The sequence below is a fragment of the Brassica napus genome, chromosome A3 (genome assembly GCF_020379485.1).
Source record: "Brassica napus cultivar Da-Ae chromosome A3, Da-Ae, whole genome shotgun sequence".
Classification (NCBI taxonomy): domain Eukaryota; kingdom Viridiplantae; phylum Streptophyta; class Magnoliopsida; order Brassicales; family Brassicaceae; genus Brassica; species Brassica napus.
Window position 1 is genome coordinate 16,725,484 of NC_063436.1, and position 16,746 is coordinate 16,742,229.

Sequence of the window (16,746 nt, forward strand, 5' to 3'; positions counted from 1 at the left end):
TGAAGAAAAAAGATGGCGGGTTCCGTTTCTGCGTTGACTACAGGGCTGTGAATAAAAGCACTATACAAGATCGATACCCCATTCCAGTTATCGAAGAGCTGCTGGATGAGTTGGCAGGAGCCTCAGTGTTTTCCAAGCTGGATCTTAAATCAGGATATCATCAGATCAGAGTGAAAGAGGAGGACGTTGGCAAGACGGCTTTCAAGACTCACGAAGGGCATTATGAATTCCTGGTGATGCCCTTCGGGCTCACCAACGCCCCTGCGACGTTTCAGTCTGTCATGAATGAGATCTTCAAGCCGTATTTAAGGAAGTCTGTGTTGGTCTTCTTCGACGATATCTTGGTGTATAGCAAGAATGAAGCAGAGCATCGGGTACATCTTAAGACAGTGCTCAAGGTTCTGCAACAGTATCAGTTCTATGCTAATGAAAAAAAGTGCGCGTTTGGACAGTCTAGTGTGTCGTATCTGGGTCACGTGATATCGTCCAGAGGAGTCGCTGCAGACCCTGAGAAGATTCGAGCAATGAAGGAGTGGCTGCAGCCTAAGAATGTGACTGCGCTGCGAGGGTTTTTGGGGCTGACGGGCTACTATAGGAGGTTTGTGGCTAGCTACGGCAAGATTGCTCGACCACTCACAGACTTGTTGAAGAAAGAAGCGTTTAAATGGTCTGATGAGGCGACGAAGGCTTTCAGTAGGCTTAAGAAGGCGATGACTACACTACCAGTACTAAGGCTACCTGACTTCTCAAAACCGTTTGTGGTCGAAACGGATGCGTCAGGAATAGGTATTGGAGCAGTGCTAACTCAGGAGGGCAGGCCGGTAGCATTTATCAGTAAGGCGTTCTCGAGTGCAGGAAGAGTAAAGTCTGTCTATGAGAGGGAACTTCTCGCCATTGTGTATGCTGTTACTAAATGGCGACATTACCTCACAGGAAATCAGTTCACTATACGTACTGATCAGAAGAGCCTCCGTTATTTGTTGGAACAAAGGGCGGTATCGGTGGAACAGCAAAAGTGGGCTTCCAAGCTGTTGGGGCTTAACTACACGATCGAGTACAGGCCAGGAAAAGATAATCGTGTGGCAGATGCTTTATCTAGACAGCAGGTGGAAGTCAAGGAGAACGACGAGTTCCAGGAGTTTCAGTTAACGGCACCCTTGACAATTGATCTCGATGAGTTAGCTTTTCAAGTAGAAAGAGATGAGCGCTTGCAGTTGATCATAAGGGCTTTACGAGATGGTAATGAAGCTCCAGAGGGTTACTGTGTGAAGGAGGGGCACTTGTTTCATGAAGGTAGACTGGTGATCCCTGCGAAATCGCCTTTCATTCCGTCCTTGTTGAAGCAGTTTCATGATAGCGTTATGGGAGGTCACGAAGGAGTTTTAAAAACCTTTAAGAGGATGGCTAGAGAAGTATACTGGAAGGGAATGCGTAGTGATGTGACTGAGTTCATCAAAGCTTGCGAGGTGTGTCAGAAAAACAAATATTCTACACTCTCACCCGCGGGTTTGCTGTCTCCTCTACCTATTCCCACTCAAGTTTGGTCGGATATCAGTTTGGATTTTGTGGAGGGGCTGCCAGTGTCCAAAGGAGTAGATGTGATCATGGTTGTAGTAGACAGGCTGTCGAAATATGCTCACTTCATTCCGCTGAAACATCCTTTCACGGCAAAGGTGGTAGCAGCAGCGTTTGTTAAGGAAGTGATCAAACTTCACGGCTTCCCAGAAACGATGGTATCAGATAGAGATAAGATTTTTCTGAGCAGATTTTGGGAAGAGCTGTTCAAAACGCAGGGGACAGCACTTCACAAGAGCACGGCATATCATCCTCAGTCCGATGGTCAGACGGAAGTGGTTAACAGGTGTTTAGAAGCGTATTTGAGATGTTTTGCGGGAAGGAAGCCGTCGTCGTGGTCGCAGTGGTTACCGTGGGCTGAGTATTGGTACAACACTTCTTACCATTCCGCCACCAAGTCGACCCCGTTCAAAACCTTGTACGGTCGTGATCCTCCAAAGTTGCTGCGGTTTGGGGAGATTCCGACAGCAAATGCAGAGGTAGAGGACATGATCCAAGACAGGGATGCATTGTTGCATGAGTTACAAGAGAACTTGGCGACTGCTCAAGCTCGAATGCAAGCAGCAGCGAACAAGAAGAGAAGAGATATTGAGTTCGAGCAAGGTGATTGGGTGTTTCTTAAGTTGCGTCCTTACAGACAGTTGTCGGTAGTGTCGCGCAGAGCAGAGAAACTAGCTCCGAGATATTTTGGGCCGTATCAGGTGGAGAAGCGTGTTGGGAAAGTGGCTTACAAGCTGAGGTTACCGTCACACAGTTTGATTCATCCCGTCTTCCATGTGTCTCAGTTAAAAGGAGCTGTTGAACCGAAAGTTCGAGTTCAAGAAATTCCTTTGATCCTGTCTTCTTCGTTGGAGTGGAACACAGAGCCGGAAGAGATTTTGGACATCAGGAGATCAGTAGAGAACGGTCAACCAGAGGTGCTCGTGCGTTGGGTTGGGTTACCAGAATTTGAATGCACGTGGGAACCGGTTACGGGGTTAGCGGATCAGTTTCCTCAGTTTCAGCTTGAGGACAAGCTGGGTCTTCTACGGGGGGGTATTGATAAGCTAGCTGTGCCTTTGGCTTATGTGCAAAGGAAGCAGAGGACCGTTAGAAGAGTTAGAAGTGGCTAGATGAGAAGTATGAAGTGAAGAGGAGACTCTAGTTGTGAAGGAAGGTTTTGGCTGAGTCTAATAAAAGAGTAATGAGTTACGATGTCGTTTTATTATCTTATGAGAGTTGTATTTAATATTCGTATTGTCAAACATTTGGGGATATCAAATGATCAATACAACAAACCTTATCTTCTTATCTTATCTCTCTCTCTCTCTCTCTTAAACCCCCTTTTCTGTTAACGATAAACCCTAGTTTATCACTAGGTTTGACTTATCGTCTAGTTACAAATTGACGAGTGATAATTAAAAGTATATTAATTGGTAAGGATACTGGTTAATGTCAATGACTCACTGATCTTTCTAGACTCTAGTAGAATCTGAGTCTTTATTAGAGTTATTTATTTCTCATCATCAATTTTGTTTTGGTAAACCTCATCATCAACTGTATAGTTGTATCCATGTCTTCCACGTTTACTCGTGGATTCCACTAGGGCTTCATGAGCTTGAGGTGATGGTGCTACATAGGGAAACCTTAGTGTAATCTGACAAGACAGTATACATGGCTTTTTTATCAATTTAGCGGCGTAGCTGTTTAGAATAGAACCCATCTGAGAAGTGAGAACACAAAAGAATAAAAGCATTTTAGATCTCTTGTTTTCTTTTACTATTAGGTAAGGTTTATGGTTTTGAACATCGTCAAAATAAAATCAGAGTGTGATTGGTAAAATTTGAGTGTAAATTATTAGAGTAATACTTTCTACCTTGGACCCACCACATTTGGAGTAAATATTTTTTTGTTATTATATGTTTTGTTTTTTTGGTCCATACACATTTTACTCTGCTTTTTGGATTAACCAATCACAGCTCCAATTTCTCATTAGGTATGTCACTAGATACTTTTTCTGTTCCTTATAGCATCCACAACCATGATTATTAGCTGTAGTCCTTAAAAAACAAATTATTATAAAATTATGTGGGGCCTATGATTTTTAGGTTTCTGTGCAAGTTGGTGCTCCTAAATTCCTTAGCTAAGGATCAATTTTGCGGAGTCTCTTAACTTTCGCGGGCCCCACTGATATGTGGCGGCCCGCGATTGGTTATATATATATATATTTTTTTAAAATCCGAAAACATAAGAAAATAGTTAAAAAAAAATAGAAAAACATTTTTTTAAGGATTTTAATGGGAGTCCATGGTTGTGGATGCTCTTATAGATCCATTTTTTAGAAACAAATTGTTTCAAAAAGATAAATTTTTTACATTTTCAAAACATTAATTAATAAAATATTGTATTTTTCAAAAAATACAATTGTGTTTAATAAAATTTCACTGGTTAAAAGTTATTGGGAATAGTTAATTAAGAAAAATAATGTATTGAAAAATACAATTTTAAATGTTTTCAGTAACTATTAGTAACATTAGTTGTGTAAAAAAATGGCTTCTTCACAAAATTTATATCAACTTTAAAAAAAAATATCTATAACAATAAAATAGAGTTTTTTCTCACCTTAACCCTCCACATCATCAAGAAGGAGGGGGCAATTAAGGACACGTGTCCATCATTCTTCATCTATAGAAATTTTTTCGATTTCATTATGGGTTTCTTTCACAAACTTAATGAAAACTTTGGACACCTCAATATATTGGGCTTTGTTTTCTCTGGTCCATCAAGGGATCCCCTTCTTCTTGTGCTGATTGAAGACCTTGCGATCTCTCTTCCGCTTCCTCGGCTAAGTAACGTTCCAGAGTCAATCACTAAAGAAAACTCAATAATCCCACGATTTCCTCTTCACTGCAACTTTTGGATTCTCTCAGTTTCAAACTCTATATATCCTTTTGTTCTCTAGCTTTTCCTCTTTACCAAAATTATCAAAATCAAAGAATCTTGGCGATCTTCTACACTCCAAGGTAACATCATCATTCCTTTTTGATTTCTCTCCACTAATTTGATTTTGAAGTCATAATTTCTTATCATGTACGATGTTGTATTTGCAGCTGTGAGATTTCTTTACAAACAGTGGTCGCAAAGTTGATTTTGTACAGTAAGTCATTGATCTGTCTAGCAACAATGATCTATTTGGTTTCGTTTGTATCTTCCAGAGAAAAAGCATAGAATTTTGTCGAGCTATGAAACCGAAGCTAAACTCATAGCGTGTTTACTGATTCTGTGGCCATTGATTTATTGAGTTGATAGGATGGAATTGCTGATGATTCCTTGAGTGATGAGACACCCACGTCAAGTTTTTAAACTTGAGCACTGAAACTTCACATGTACTCACTCCATCTCTCTCTCTCTCTCTGGTCTCATGGCGATTATGATTCTTTTTTTGATTTATCTCCAAGCTATTCTTACATGATTAATTTGTGTACAGGAAGCAAAATACGCTGGTGCACAGGACAATAAATCTTCTTATAATGAGGGTGAGCCTCTGCATATACGTAACATTGTTCATGGCCTTCCCTCACCCACTTCCTCCTTTTTCAGTATATGTTAGTAAACAATGCTCATGGTCTGCAATGATTTGTTATGGCTTTTAAGTCAATCGTCATATTTGTCTTTAATTCTCATTGTTGTTCAGCATCAGTATATGTTAGTAAACAATGCTCATGGTCTGTATATGTTTTTTTATAGATTTTAAAAGCTGATTCAATGGGTTTGAATATCAAGTATCAGTTATTAGTCTTATTAGTAATCTTTTGTAAAAGCCTAACGTTTTCAACTTTTTCCTTGCAAAGCTCTTTATGGTATGCTTAATTTTTTTTTAAAAAAAAACTCTGTATTAGTATAAGTGGATGGGTTTCAGTAACAAATTAGTATCTTTGCATCATTCTAGCTTGTGACCAAATGATATTACTTTCAAATCATTGGCACACAGATGTTGTACTAGGAAATTAAGAAGCCTTTGGTCTCATGCGTTTTCATTCAAAAGAAGACCACAATGAGCTACTCTATTGTCTCGTGGGCGTGTACGGCATGGTCAAACGGCTCAAAGTTCTCATGGTAAGGACATTGCTACTCTTTATCTGTTTGGATGTGACATGGTGTTGGATTGGGTGGAGCAAGAAGCACATGTGGCAGGGTGTCGTTCGACGTCTGAAGCAGAGAGGTATCAAGGGAGGAAGAGGAAGCAAGAGAACAAAGGGAAATGGAGTATAGACCTCCTAAGCAAGCAATTTCAAGCAAGGTGTATGATTTGGACCTGAATGGGTTCACGGAGTCGCAACTGCGGTACGAAATCGTAACTGTTTGAGATACTAGATATGTGGATCCTACCTTCATATGATTCGAAGTTTCTGTAGGTAAATACTATATAACTGTTTCTCTATCATATATATTGGCACTTAAGTCATCTGATTTGCATTTTAATTATGGCTGCACAAGACCAAGAACCTTGTAGCTTCTGAGAAGAAGCGGCTTGGGTTTGCTTGAAGCTGAGAAGAAGAGGGCACATGCTTTTGTCTAGCAAGTACGCCACGTTGCCAACTCTGTTTCTAATCAGCGTGAGATGGATAGAAGTAAAATGAGGGACAAACTTGAAGACAAATTTCTAAGGGTAAAAACTATATATATAGACAGAAGCTTTGGTCTTTGGTTTCTCTTATTCTGTTATGTTTCTTGATCTAGGAAAAGAGACATAGATCGGAGTTTCTTTGTCAAAGAAGAAGACAGCTTGATTCGATTAGTCTCTACTGCGATATGATGCAGCAAGATGGTGATCTTCTCTCTAGAAAGCTGTCAAGGTAGTTTTTATAAATCACTACCAGTTATATGTTTCCTTAATAATCTCCCTTACCACTTTTGTTCTTGTGTTGTTTGTTAGGTGTTGGAAGTGCTTTGTGATTTAATAAAGTCAGCCTGATACTCTTAAAGCTGTTAACTCTTTGCTTGACCGCCTTCAAGTTCGCTTAGAAGCTTCTAAAACGTTACCGCTTCTTCTCAACCGTCGATAATGGATAACATTCATCATCTTCTTAGAAGAGTTGCCACCCCAAGAAAAAAGAAGACGCCAAGTACTCTAAAGAACAAGAAAGGAAAGAGAGTTACTCCTGGTAGGAGGGTGGCCGTGACATCTGAGGTTTCCTATCAGAGTGGTCCTTTCTGCTTTTATGATACTCGGTCATCCAGACGCTGTGTTTAACAGTCAAGGTGATCAAGAGGCTGCTCTTAATGACTCAGCGAAGGGTTTTTTGAGGGAGTTTAAGTTATTGATAAAGGTTATTAAAGAGGGTCATGTTAAGATGTCTATTGAGGAATCAAAGCTTCAGACGTTGAGATCTCAGTTGGACTTATTTGATAAGGCATGGTGCACATTTTTGAATTCGTTTGTGCTTTGGAAAGTGAAGGATGCTCGGTTGTTGGGAGAGGATAAGGTAAGAGCAGCTTGTCAGCTTGAAATTTACATGATTCAGAAATGCAAGATTACTCCAGAAAGAGATGACACTGTGCTCACTCATGACAAGAAAGCAATTCAGACCCGAAATACGAAAGGCATACTAAGCTTCCTAGAAGGATAGACTAATTTTTCATTATTGTAATAGATTATTGCCACCGCTCTCCTACTCTGTTCCCTTCGCAATATATCATCAATAATCCATAGCTAGCCATATTTACTTTAAGATTCTGCAGCTTTTGGTGTGTACATAGTCATCACTCATCACTTTCATTTCAAGTTACTTTTACTCTCGGATACAAAAAAATTGTGCTGAGATCAACAGCAGTAACCAATATTTTAATAATACATTATCTAAATTGCATCTTTATTTCCATTTAGTACTCTTCTTATGCTTTGCTAGCTCCTACCTTATATTCTACGGACCTAATACAAAGAAAAAAGAACTTTTGAACCCTGAAGACAATTGAATTATACACACCAAAATACACTAGAGACGTCCTTAGACCAAACATGTGCTTAGACTCAAACAAGCCTCCTCGGCCCAAAACTATAAGAATTGCCAATTAGTTACTAATTCAAGTAAATAAAACCATTATCATGCTAAATAAAACAAAACCACTCTCTCTGCTTCCACATTTAATTTTACAGCTGTTAGTTTCACGAGGAGACGACTAATTAAAGGTTATAGAAGACAATACAATTAACTACAACTTAGTTGAACAAATTCTAAAAACAAGTTCTGCTATAAGAGTTCTGAAAACTGGACTGGATATTTGTTGGTATCCTAATTGGGTCAATGATTTTACCATCTCAACGGGTTTTAAAAAATTAATTTAATTTAAATTAAATTAATACTATACATATGATATTTTTCTTTGACCTAAGTGATAACTACGATCGCTAACCACTATCAAATGGATTAGAAAAAATATTCTTCTCTTTAATCATATTTGCATCTTCATATATTTGAAATTGTTTTACATACTAAGATCATAAAATTAATTTAAAATACATTAAAAAACTAAAAAGTAAGAACCCGGCGCGTAGCGCCGGAATACAACTAGTTTAAAATAATGTCCATCAATTTAACGAATTATATATAGTTTGTGGGTCATGAAACATATGCATCAATCTCTAAAAAGGCTTTAACTAAATGAGATCCATACCAAAAGAAAAAAATAAAAACAAGATCAACTAAACGCGTTTCGTTGAATAATATAACGAAAAAATTGGGCCAAAATTGACCGTCACAAAAATTTCTGATTACCTTACCTCAGCACTAAGTTTCCTTCTCCTTTTCTGCTTGCAGATCTTTGGGTACACACACACACATACTTAATTGCCGACCTCAGAAAGGAAAACACTTTGTGAACCATAAGATATATAGAGAGAGACGACAAGCAACAAGCAACACAAGTTCACATCTTTCCTTTCTCTCTTTCCCTAAGAGTCTTTCATTACATTATCTCTTTCTCTTTTTCTAACCTCTCATTTAACAACAAAGCAAAAAAAAAAAAACAGTCTTTCATCATCTTCTTCTTCTGGGGAGAGAGAGAGAGCGAAAGAGCGCTAACAATGGCGAACTTGGTCTTATCCGAATGTGGCATAAGACCTCTCCCCAGAATCTACACCACACCCAGATCCACTTTCCTCTCCAACACCACCTTCAAACTCAAACCATCACCTGCGTTTCGTCTGAATGGGTTCTCCACTAAGAACTGGGCGTTGAATGTCACCACGCCTCTAACAGTTGACTCATCTCCTCCAACCTCAGAAGAACACGAAACGCAGAGGTTCGACCCAGGCGCCCCTCCTCCGTTCAACTTAGCTGATATCAGAGCAGCTATTCCTAAGCATTGTTGGGTGAAGAACCCATGGAAGTCTATGAGTTATGTTGTGAGAGATGTTGCCATTGTGTTTGCATTGGCTGCTGGAGCTGCTTACCTCAACAGCTGGCTTGTTTGGCCTCTCTATTGGCTTGCTCAAGGAACCATGTTCTGGGCTCTCTTTGTTCTTGGCCATGACTGGTACTAATAACAAAAAAAAAACTCTTTATTTTTATTCTTTTGTCCTCAAATTGGTTATTATTGTCAATTAGAAATTGCTAGGCCGTAATTATAAGCTTTATAGACGATTATTAATTAGACTAGTTTTTTTTTTGGATGCCTAAACCGTCTAGATAGATTTTTAGAAGACTGGTTCCTCTTGTTTAGCCTCTGACTTGGTCAACTTTGGATCATTCCCACTTTTAATTTTGGCTTTACAAAATTGTAACAAAGTCTTGGCTTTGCATCTTTATCCCTGTCTCTTGGACAGAACTGAGTTCTGTCATTATTATGTTGCTTGTAGACCAAACCAATTGGCAACTAGTTATTAGTTTTTGTAGATGTTCTTGATCTTCTTCTAGTTGTCACTACAATTTTTTTTTTACTTTGTTGGTTTCAGTGGACATGGTAGCTTCTCAAATGATCCAAGGTTAAACAGTGTGGTTGGTCACCTTCTTCATTCCTCAATCCTGGTCCCGTACCATGGCTGGTTAGTTTTCCTTTCAAACCATTTTCGTTAAAGAAGCAATCATCTTCTGTGTGTTAACATATGAACTTTGATTGAATCTGCAGGAGAATTAGCCACAGGACTCACCACCAGAACCATGGACATGTTGAGAACGATGAATCATGGCATCCTGTAAGTTATTATGATAGACTATAGATCTATGTAATCTGAATAGTACAGACTTGTATTGAGAATGAGAATGAAAGATACAGCTTGAGTGTGAATCGAACTAAGCTCTCATGGCGAACTTAGCACAAATCCACCAGTCTCATAACGACTGAATAGTAAAGACTCATAACGTCTCTAACTGACAACATCAAGCATAAACCGTAAAGTGAATATGAGTATGGTTTATATACTACTAAGTAAAGCTGTAAAGACTCTCGTTGTATCAGAAGGTTCCTTTCAAATATCTTCCCCGCTTCATTCTTCTCCGCTCATGACTTCCTTTCCCTTCCTTCTTCTATAATATGACTTCTTGAACCTATCAATACTTCCCCCAACGAAATCCAGCTTGCCCTCAAGCTGGTAAGATGGAAAACGAGCTTTAAATTCTTCATACAACAACCAAGAGTTCTCAAGTGCCGACTTCCCCTGCCACTGGACTAACAACTCTAAATCGCCTGTCGCATTATAACGTTTTTCCAATACTTCCTCTGGTTCAATCACCTCATCATCGACGGTAACACATCCCGGTGGCAACAAACTACACTGCTCTTGCGGACCCAATGCCAATTTGAGTTGAGAAATATGAAAAACCGCGTGGATACGAGCCTCCGGAGGAAGTAAGAGTTTATACGCTGTCTTCCCTACACGCTCAATCACTCTATATGGTCCATAAAATTTTGCCGCTAACTTCTGACATACACGACGAGATACCGTCTTTTGACGATAAGGCTGTAGCTTCAGAAATACCATATCACCCACTGATAACTCCACATCCCTTCTTGACTTATCCGCCTGTTGCTTCATTATGTCTTGAGCTCTCAACAGGGTCTGTTTCAAAGCTTCTAAAGCCTCATCACGTTCCAAAAGTGCTCTTTCCAACTCAAAGTTTGCCGTCGAACCTGCTTCAAAACGTAATAGAGGAGGAGGATCTCTCCCGTAAATCACTTTGAATGGTGTCGTCTTCAAGGACTTATGGTAAGATGTGTTATACCATAACTCTGCCCATGCCAAATAAGAATGCCAAGACCGTGGATGAGTCGATGAAAAACATCTCAAATATGTCTCAAGACATCGATTAAGCACTTCAGATTGTCCGTCTGTCTGAGGATGAAAAGCGGTACTGTACTTCAGTGTTGTCCCAGCCAAACGAAATACCTCACTCCAGAAAGAACTCAAAAAAATCCGGTCTCGGTCAGAAACGATGCTCCTTGGAAATCCATGTAACCTGACCACTTCATTAACGAATTTCTTGGCCACCTCTAAAGCCGTGAATGGGTGTTTAAGGCTTATGAAATGCGCAAACTTACTGAGACGATCTATCACCACCAAAATGACATTAAAGCCATTTGATGTTGGTAACCCCTCAATGAAATCCATGTTGATATCCTCCCATACTTGGTTTGGTATTGGTAAAGGTTGAAGCAGTCCAGCAGGAGATAAAGTGGAATGTTTGTGTGTCTGACACACACCGCAAGCTGCCACGTACTTCTGAATGTGTTTATACATGCCCTTCCAAAAGAAAGAACATTGAACCCTCTTGACTGTCTTTAATACTCCCGAGTGACCACCCAACGTACTGTCATGTGACTCTTTCAATATCAGGGGAATGAACTGAGATGTTTTAGGAATCACTAGTCGCTTTTTAGACCATAATCTCCCGTCCACAACCCGATACTTCTTCGAACTCAATTCTCCACTTAACAACTTCTTGATTGTAGCTTGTATCAAAGTGTCCTCTGCAATCTCTCTGTAAAGGTCTTCCCATTGCAACACTGTTGGGACTGTAAGAGCTAGCAACAGAGAAGATACTGACATTGATCGAGATAATCCATCTGCAACCTTGTTTTCTGGTCCCGGTTTATAAAAAATGTCGAAATCGAAACCCAAAATCTTCGTTAACCATTGCTGATATTCCATATTCACTTCCCTCTGTTCTAATAAAAATTTCAAGCTTCGTTGATCCGTATGCACGTGAAACTTACGACCCAACAAGTAATGTTTCCACTTTCTTATAGCCATTACTATCGCCATTAGCTCTCTTTCATACGCTGGTTTCATTTGTTCCCGAGGTGTCAACGCATGGCTGAAGAAAGCAATAGGGCGTTTGTTTTGCATCAAGACTGCACCCAATCCGAAACCTGATGCGTCTGACTCAATTACAAACACCTCCTGAAAGTTTGGCAACGCGAGTACCGGTGCGTTAACCATAGCTTGTTTCAACGTCTCCAAGGACTCTTGTGACTCCTGTGACCAATAGAACTGGTCCTTCTTCAGCAGAGTTGTTAAAGGACGAGCTATAGTCCCATAATCCTTGATAAATTTTCTGTAATAGCCTGTCAATCCCAAGAATCCTCGCAGCTGTTTCACTGTCTTTGGGATCGGCCAAGTCGTCATAGCTTCTGTCTTAGCTGAATCAGTTGCCACTCCCTTAGAAGAAATTATATGACCCAAGTATTCCACCGACTCTACCCCGAACGTGCATTTCTTCTGATTAGCAAACAAGTTCTGCTCCCTCAATACTTGTAATACCAAACGTACATGTTCGTCATGCGTCTCTTGATCAGGGCTATAGATTAGAATGTCATCAAAGAATACAAGGACAAACCGTCGCAGGAATGGCTTGAATACCTGATTCATCAGAGCTTGAAATGTAGCTGGAGCGTTGGTTAGGCCAAATGGCATCACCAGAAATTCGTAATGGCCTTCTACTGTCCGAAAAGCTGTTTTTTCTATGTCAGACTCTACCATTCGAATTTGATGATACCCTGATCTTAAATCCAGTTTGGTGAAGATCTTTGCTCCATGCAACTCATCAAGAAGTTGATCAATGACCGGTATTGGATATTTATCCAATATTGTTACTCTGTTCAGTCCTCTATAGTCCACACAAAACCTCAATGAGCCATCTTTCTTCTTGACCAATAATACTGGACTCGAAAAAGGACTCGTGCTTGGTCTGATAATCCCGCTCTTGAGCATTTCGTTGACCATTTCTTCCATCGCAATTTTACTTGCATGAGGATATCGATATGGACGAACAGAGACAGATGATACTCCTGGTTTGAGAATAATAGCGTGCTCTTTTCCACGAATAGGTGGTAGTGATGTTGGCACTGCAAACACGTCTGCATATTCTTGGAGTATCATCGAGAGTTGAGTACGAACTTCTGGAAATGTTGATGTTGCTATAGAAGAGGCAAGTAACACTTCTTCTCGTTCCTTGCCACTTGTATAGACTGGTTTCAAAGACTTGAAAGAGAACTTAGTGCAATGCAGGGACTTCTCGCCTAACAAAGTCACTTTGTTCCCCTCATAGACGAACGAAAGGACCTGCTCCTTCCAGTCCACTTCGCAAACGCCTAATGTTTCAAGCCATTGAATACCCAGTATCACATCTACATTCCCCAGTTCAAGAGAGATGAAGTCACTTGTGAAGTTGGTTTGGTTTAATTGGAATGTGACCGCTTGGCAAACTCCCAATGCGTTTACAGTCACTCCATTACCCAACAACACGTCCAAGCTGCTGTCTACAGAAATTTTCAGTCGCAGCTTGTTCACAACATCAGGTGAAATGAAGTTGTGAGATGCTCCGCTATCGAGCATGACTATCACCTCTTGATTATTAATATAGCCTCTCATCTTCGTAGTCTTCGGAGAGTCAATGCCCAAATACGCATTCAATGATAATGTGTGTAGAACTTGAGTGTCTTCGTGTGTTTGTAACTCTTCTTCTTCAACCTGATCAAGCACTTCAAGTTCCAACCCATTGATCACTGTAAGTACTCTTAACATGCGATTTGGACATTCCTTGTTGTGTGCAGGAGTCCACGGTGCTTTGCATCTGAAACAGACTTTCTCCCTTCTCATACGATCGAGCTCTGCATCAGTGTGCTGTAACCGTGGTCTCACATTGTTGCGTTGTGATGCAACATTTTCCTTATTTGCTGTTGAATCCAGCTTCAAAGGCTCCGTAAACTGCTTATTGGTGTGGGAAGCAGCTCGAGCTCCGGACGTCTGTCTTTGATAGCCTCCCCGCCCTTCACCAGCGGCCGAGCTTATCACACTACAGAACGTCGTACTCTGCATTTTTAACACTGCAAGTTTGTGCTGTGTTAATGTAACTGGTTCCTTCATGCGAATCACTTCCTTCATATCTGGTTTCAAGCCATTGAAGAATATCTTAATCAAGTTCCTCTCATCAACTCCTGTCACTTGATTCCGCAAGACTTCAAATTCGTTCACATAATCCTGAACCTCTCCTTCTTGTTTTAGACGAAATAACCTTGCTGCAGGATCGTTATCAATCGGACCTCCAAATCTGTCTAGCATTCTCTGCGTAAACTGTGCCCAATCAACAAACGGTTCGCTGATTATCTCGCCGTTGAACCATTGCAGTACCGGACCTTCGAGGCTCAGTGAAACCAGGTGTAACTTCTCTTCTTCATTATAGTTCCCAAACCTGAAAAATCTTTCCACACGAGATATCCAATCGAATGGTAACGGACCAGAGAACACAGGCATTTCAATCTTTCTCAACATCTTATCTCGGTTCGCAAGAGTTCCATGGATTCCCCGATAACCTAACAATGGTGAAGACCGTCCCGTTTCAGAGACATCGATTGGTACCTGATTCCTGTGAGGTTCCGATGCGGAAGCGATTTCCTTCCCCGGTCGTTGATTGAATATCGCTGAATCCTCCAATCGAGCCAAGACGTCTGTGATGTGGTTCATCTGCTTCTCGATCGTCTCGAATCTTGATGTAGAATCACTCGACATCGTCTCGATCTTCTTCTCCACCGAATCGAGCTTCTTCGTCGTCACTCGATCATTCTGAGCTAACTTCTCGTAGTTATGCTTCACCAGCTCCATCTCGTCTTGAATCTGATGGAAATCCATCGATTTCTCTGCTTCTGTGGCTATCGTCTTCTCCCGATCACCTCCGTTTCGCGTTTCTACCATTCCGTCGCTTCCTCCGATCAAATCGCTTCCCCGTTTCGTCACACCGTCGCACCTCCGCGTTAGGTTCGATCTCAGTTTCACTGCACCAATGATAGACTATAGATCTATGTAATCTGAATAGTACAGACTTGTATTGAGAATGAGAATGAAAGATACAGCTTGAGTGTGAATCGAACTAAGCTCTCATGGCGAACTTAGCACAAATCCACCAGTCTCATAACGACTGAATAGTAAAGACTCATAACGTCTCTAACTGACAACATCAAGCATAAACCGTAAAGTGAATATGAGTATGGTTTATATACTACTAAGTAAAGCTGTAAAGACTCTCGTTGTATCAGAAGGTTCCTTTCAAATATCTTCCCCGCTTCATTCTTCTCCGCTCATGACTTCCTTTCCCTTCCTTCTTCTATAATATGACTTCTTGAACCTATCATATTAACGCTGGCTCTTGTTTCAGTCCTGCGGTGTTTGCTTTTTATTTATTTATACTGTTTCTGTAACTGGCAGATGTCTGAGAAAATCTTCAAGACTTTGGATAAACCAACTCGGTTCTTTAGATTTACACTGCCTCTCGTGATGCTCGCGTACCCTTTCTACTTGGTAAGAAAGAAAAAAAACTCATCTCTTTGTTGCTGTAATAACTTAAGCTTACACATCATCAAGTAAAGAAGCTGATGCTTTCTTTATGTGTTGTTTCAGTGGGCACGAAGTCCGGGGAAGAAGGGTTCTCATTACCATCCGGACAGCGACTTGTTCCTCCCTAAAGAGAAGAATGATGTTCTTACTTCTACTGCTTGTTGGACTGCAATGGCTGCTTTGCTTGTCTGTCTCAACTTTGTGATGGGTCCAATGCAAATGCTCAAACTCTATGGAATTCCTTACTGGGTAATGTGCTGTTGTTACTCCCCTGATTCATCAGACTTAAGCATTTTGCGTATGATTCCCTTTGTCTTAACCTGACAATTGTTTTATTCAAATGTCAAATACAGATAAATGTAATGTGGTTGGACTTTGTGACTTACCTGCATCACCATGGTCATGAAGATAAGCTCCCTTGGTACCGTGGGAAGGTAAAATGATCTGTTGTCTTCACTGTTGTTTAGCTGCAGTGCTCTTTCTCTTTAAGGTTAAAGCCATTGTATAAAATCTCATGTTTTATCTCAAAACAGGAATGGAGTTACTTGAGAGGAGGACTTACAACATTGGATCGTGACTACGGAGTGATCAATAACATTCATCACGACATTGGAACTCATGTGATACATCATCTTTTCCCACAGATCCCACATTATCATCTAGTAGAAGCAGTAAGTAACTGAAACAGGACACTGAAAAAGTTAGGATTCTTGGTTATTGTGCAGTGTTCATGCTACAAAAGCTTATGATATATTTTTTTTTCTGTTGCAGACAGAAGCAGCTAAACCAGTATTAGGGAAGTATTACAGGGAGCCTAATAAGTCTGGACCTTTGCCATTACATTTACTTGGAATCTTAGCAAAAAGCATGAAAGAAGATCATTATGTGAGCGACGAAGGAGATGTTGTATACTATAAAGCAGATCCTAATCTATATGGAGAGGTCAAAGTTTAAGTAACAGCAGACTGAAATGAAGCAAGCAGCGAGAGACAGAGAAGCTGTGAACTTCATCTATCTCTGACCAGCTGATTTTTTTGCTTATTAATGTCAATTTATTGTGTTACTAGTTACTACCATCAGAGAGCTAGCATCTCTGAATACCATTCAGATGGAAACGACAACTTTGTTTTCAGTACTGAAGCTATATATATATATATATATATACATTGCATTTTCTTAGATTCATCCTTAAGGTACATAATTTGTAAACCGTTGCATGAACAGCCAGTAGCTTCAGTAGAACCAGTGTTCCAAGACATCTTTCTAATCGGCAAATCGGACCTAAACAAAATGACCTTTCTAGTTCTGGGTAGGCATGCAAACAAATTAGTAGTCTCAGATAAAGCTACAATTTATTGATCATT

General features: G+C 40.2%; 1 protein-coding gene and 1 long non-coding RNA gene across 2 annotated transcripts; both read left to right on the forward strand.

Moving 5' to 3' along the window:
• The first annotated feature begins 4,318 nt into the window (after positions 1-4,318).
• Positions 4,319-6,224, forward strand: LOC125606995. The gene is made up of 6 exons (XR_007338237.1): positions 4,319-4,577; positions 4,665-4,711; positions 4,864-4,940; positions 5,042-5,090; positions 5,546-5,969; positions 6,052-6,224. It is a non-coding gene; the product is annotated as an uncharacterized LOC125606995 (long non-coding RNA).
• A 1,759-nt stretch (positions 6,225-7,983) lies between these two features.
• LOC106353041 (omega-3 fatty acid desaturase, chloroplastic-like) lies at positions 7,984-16,561 on the forward strand. Its single transcript, XM_013792715.3, has 8 exons — positions 7,984-9,090; positions 9,509-9,598; positions 9,682-9,748; positions 15,254-15,346; positions 15,446-15,631; positions 15,736-15,816; positions 15,916-16,053; positions 16,154-16,561. Exons 1-8 carry the CDS (start codon positions 8,639-8,641, stop codon positions 16,334-16,336), a joined length of 1,290 nt encoding a protein of 429 aa, XP_013648169.2. The 5' UTR covers positions 7,984-8,638; the 3' UTR covers positions 16,337-16,561.
• The last annotated feature ends 185 nt before the right edge of the window (positions 16,562-16,746 follow it).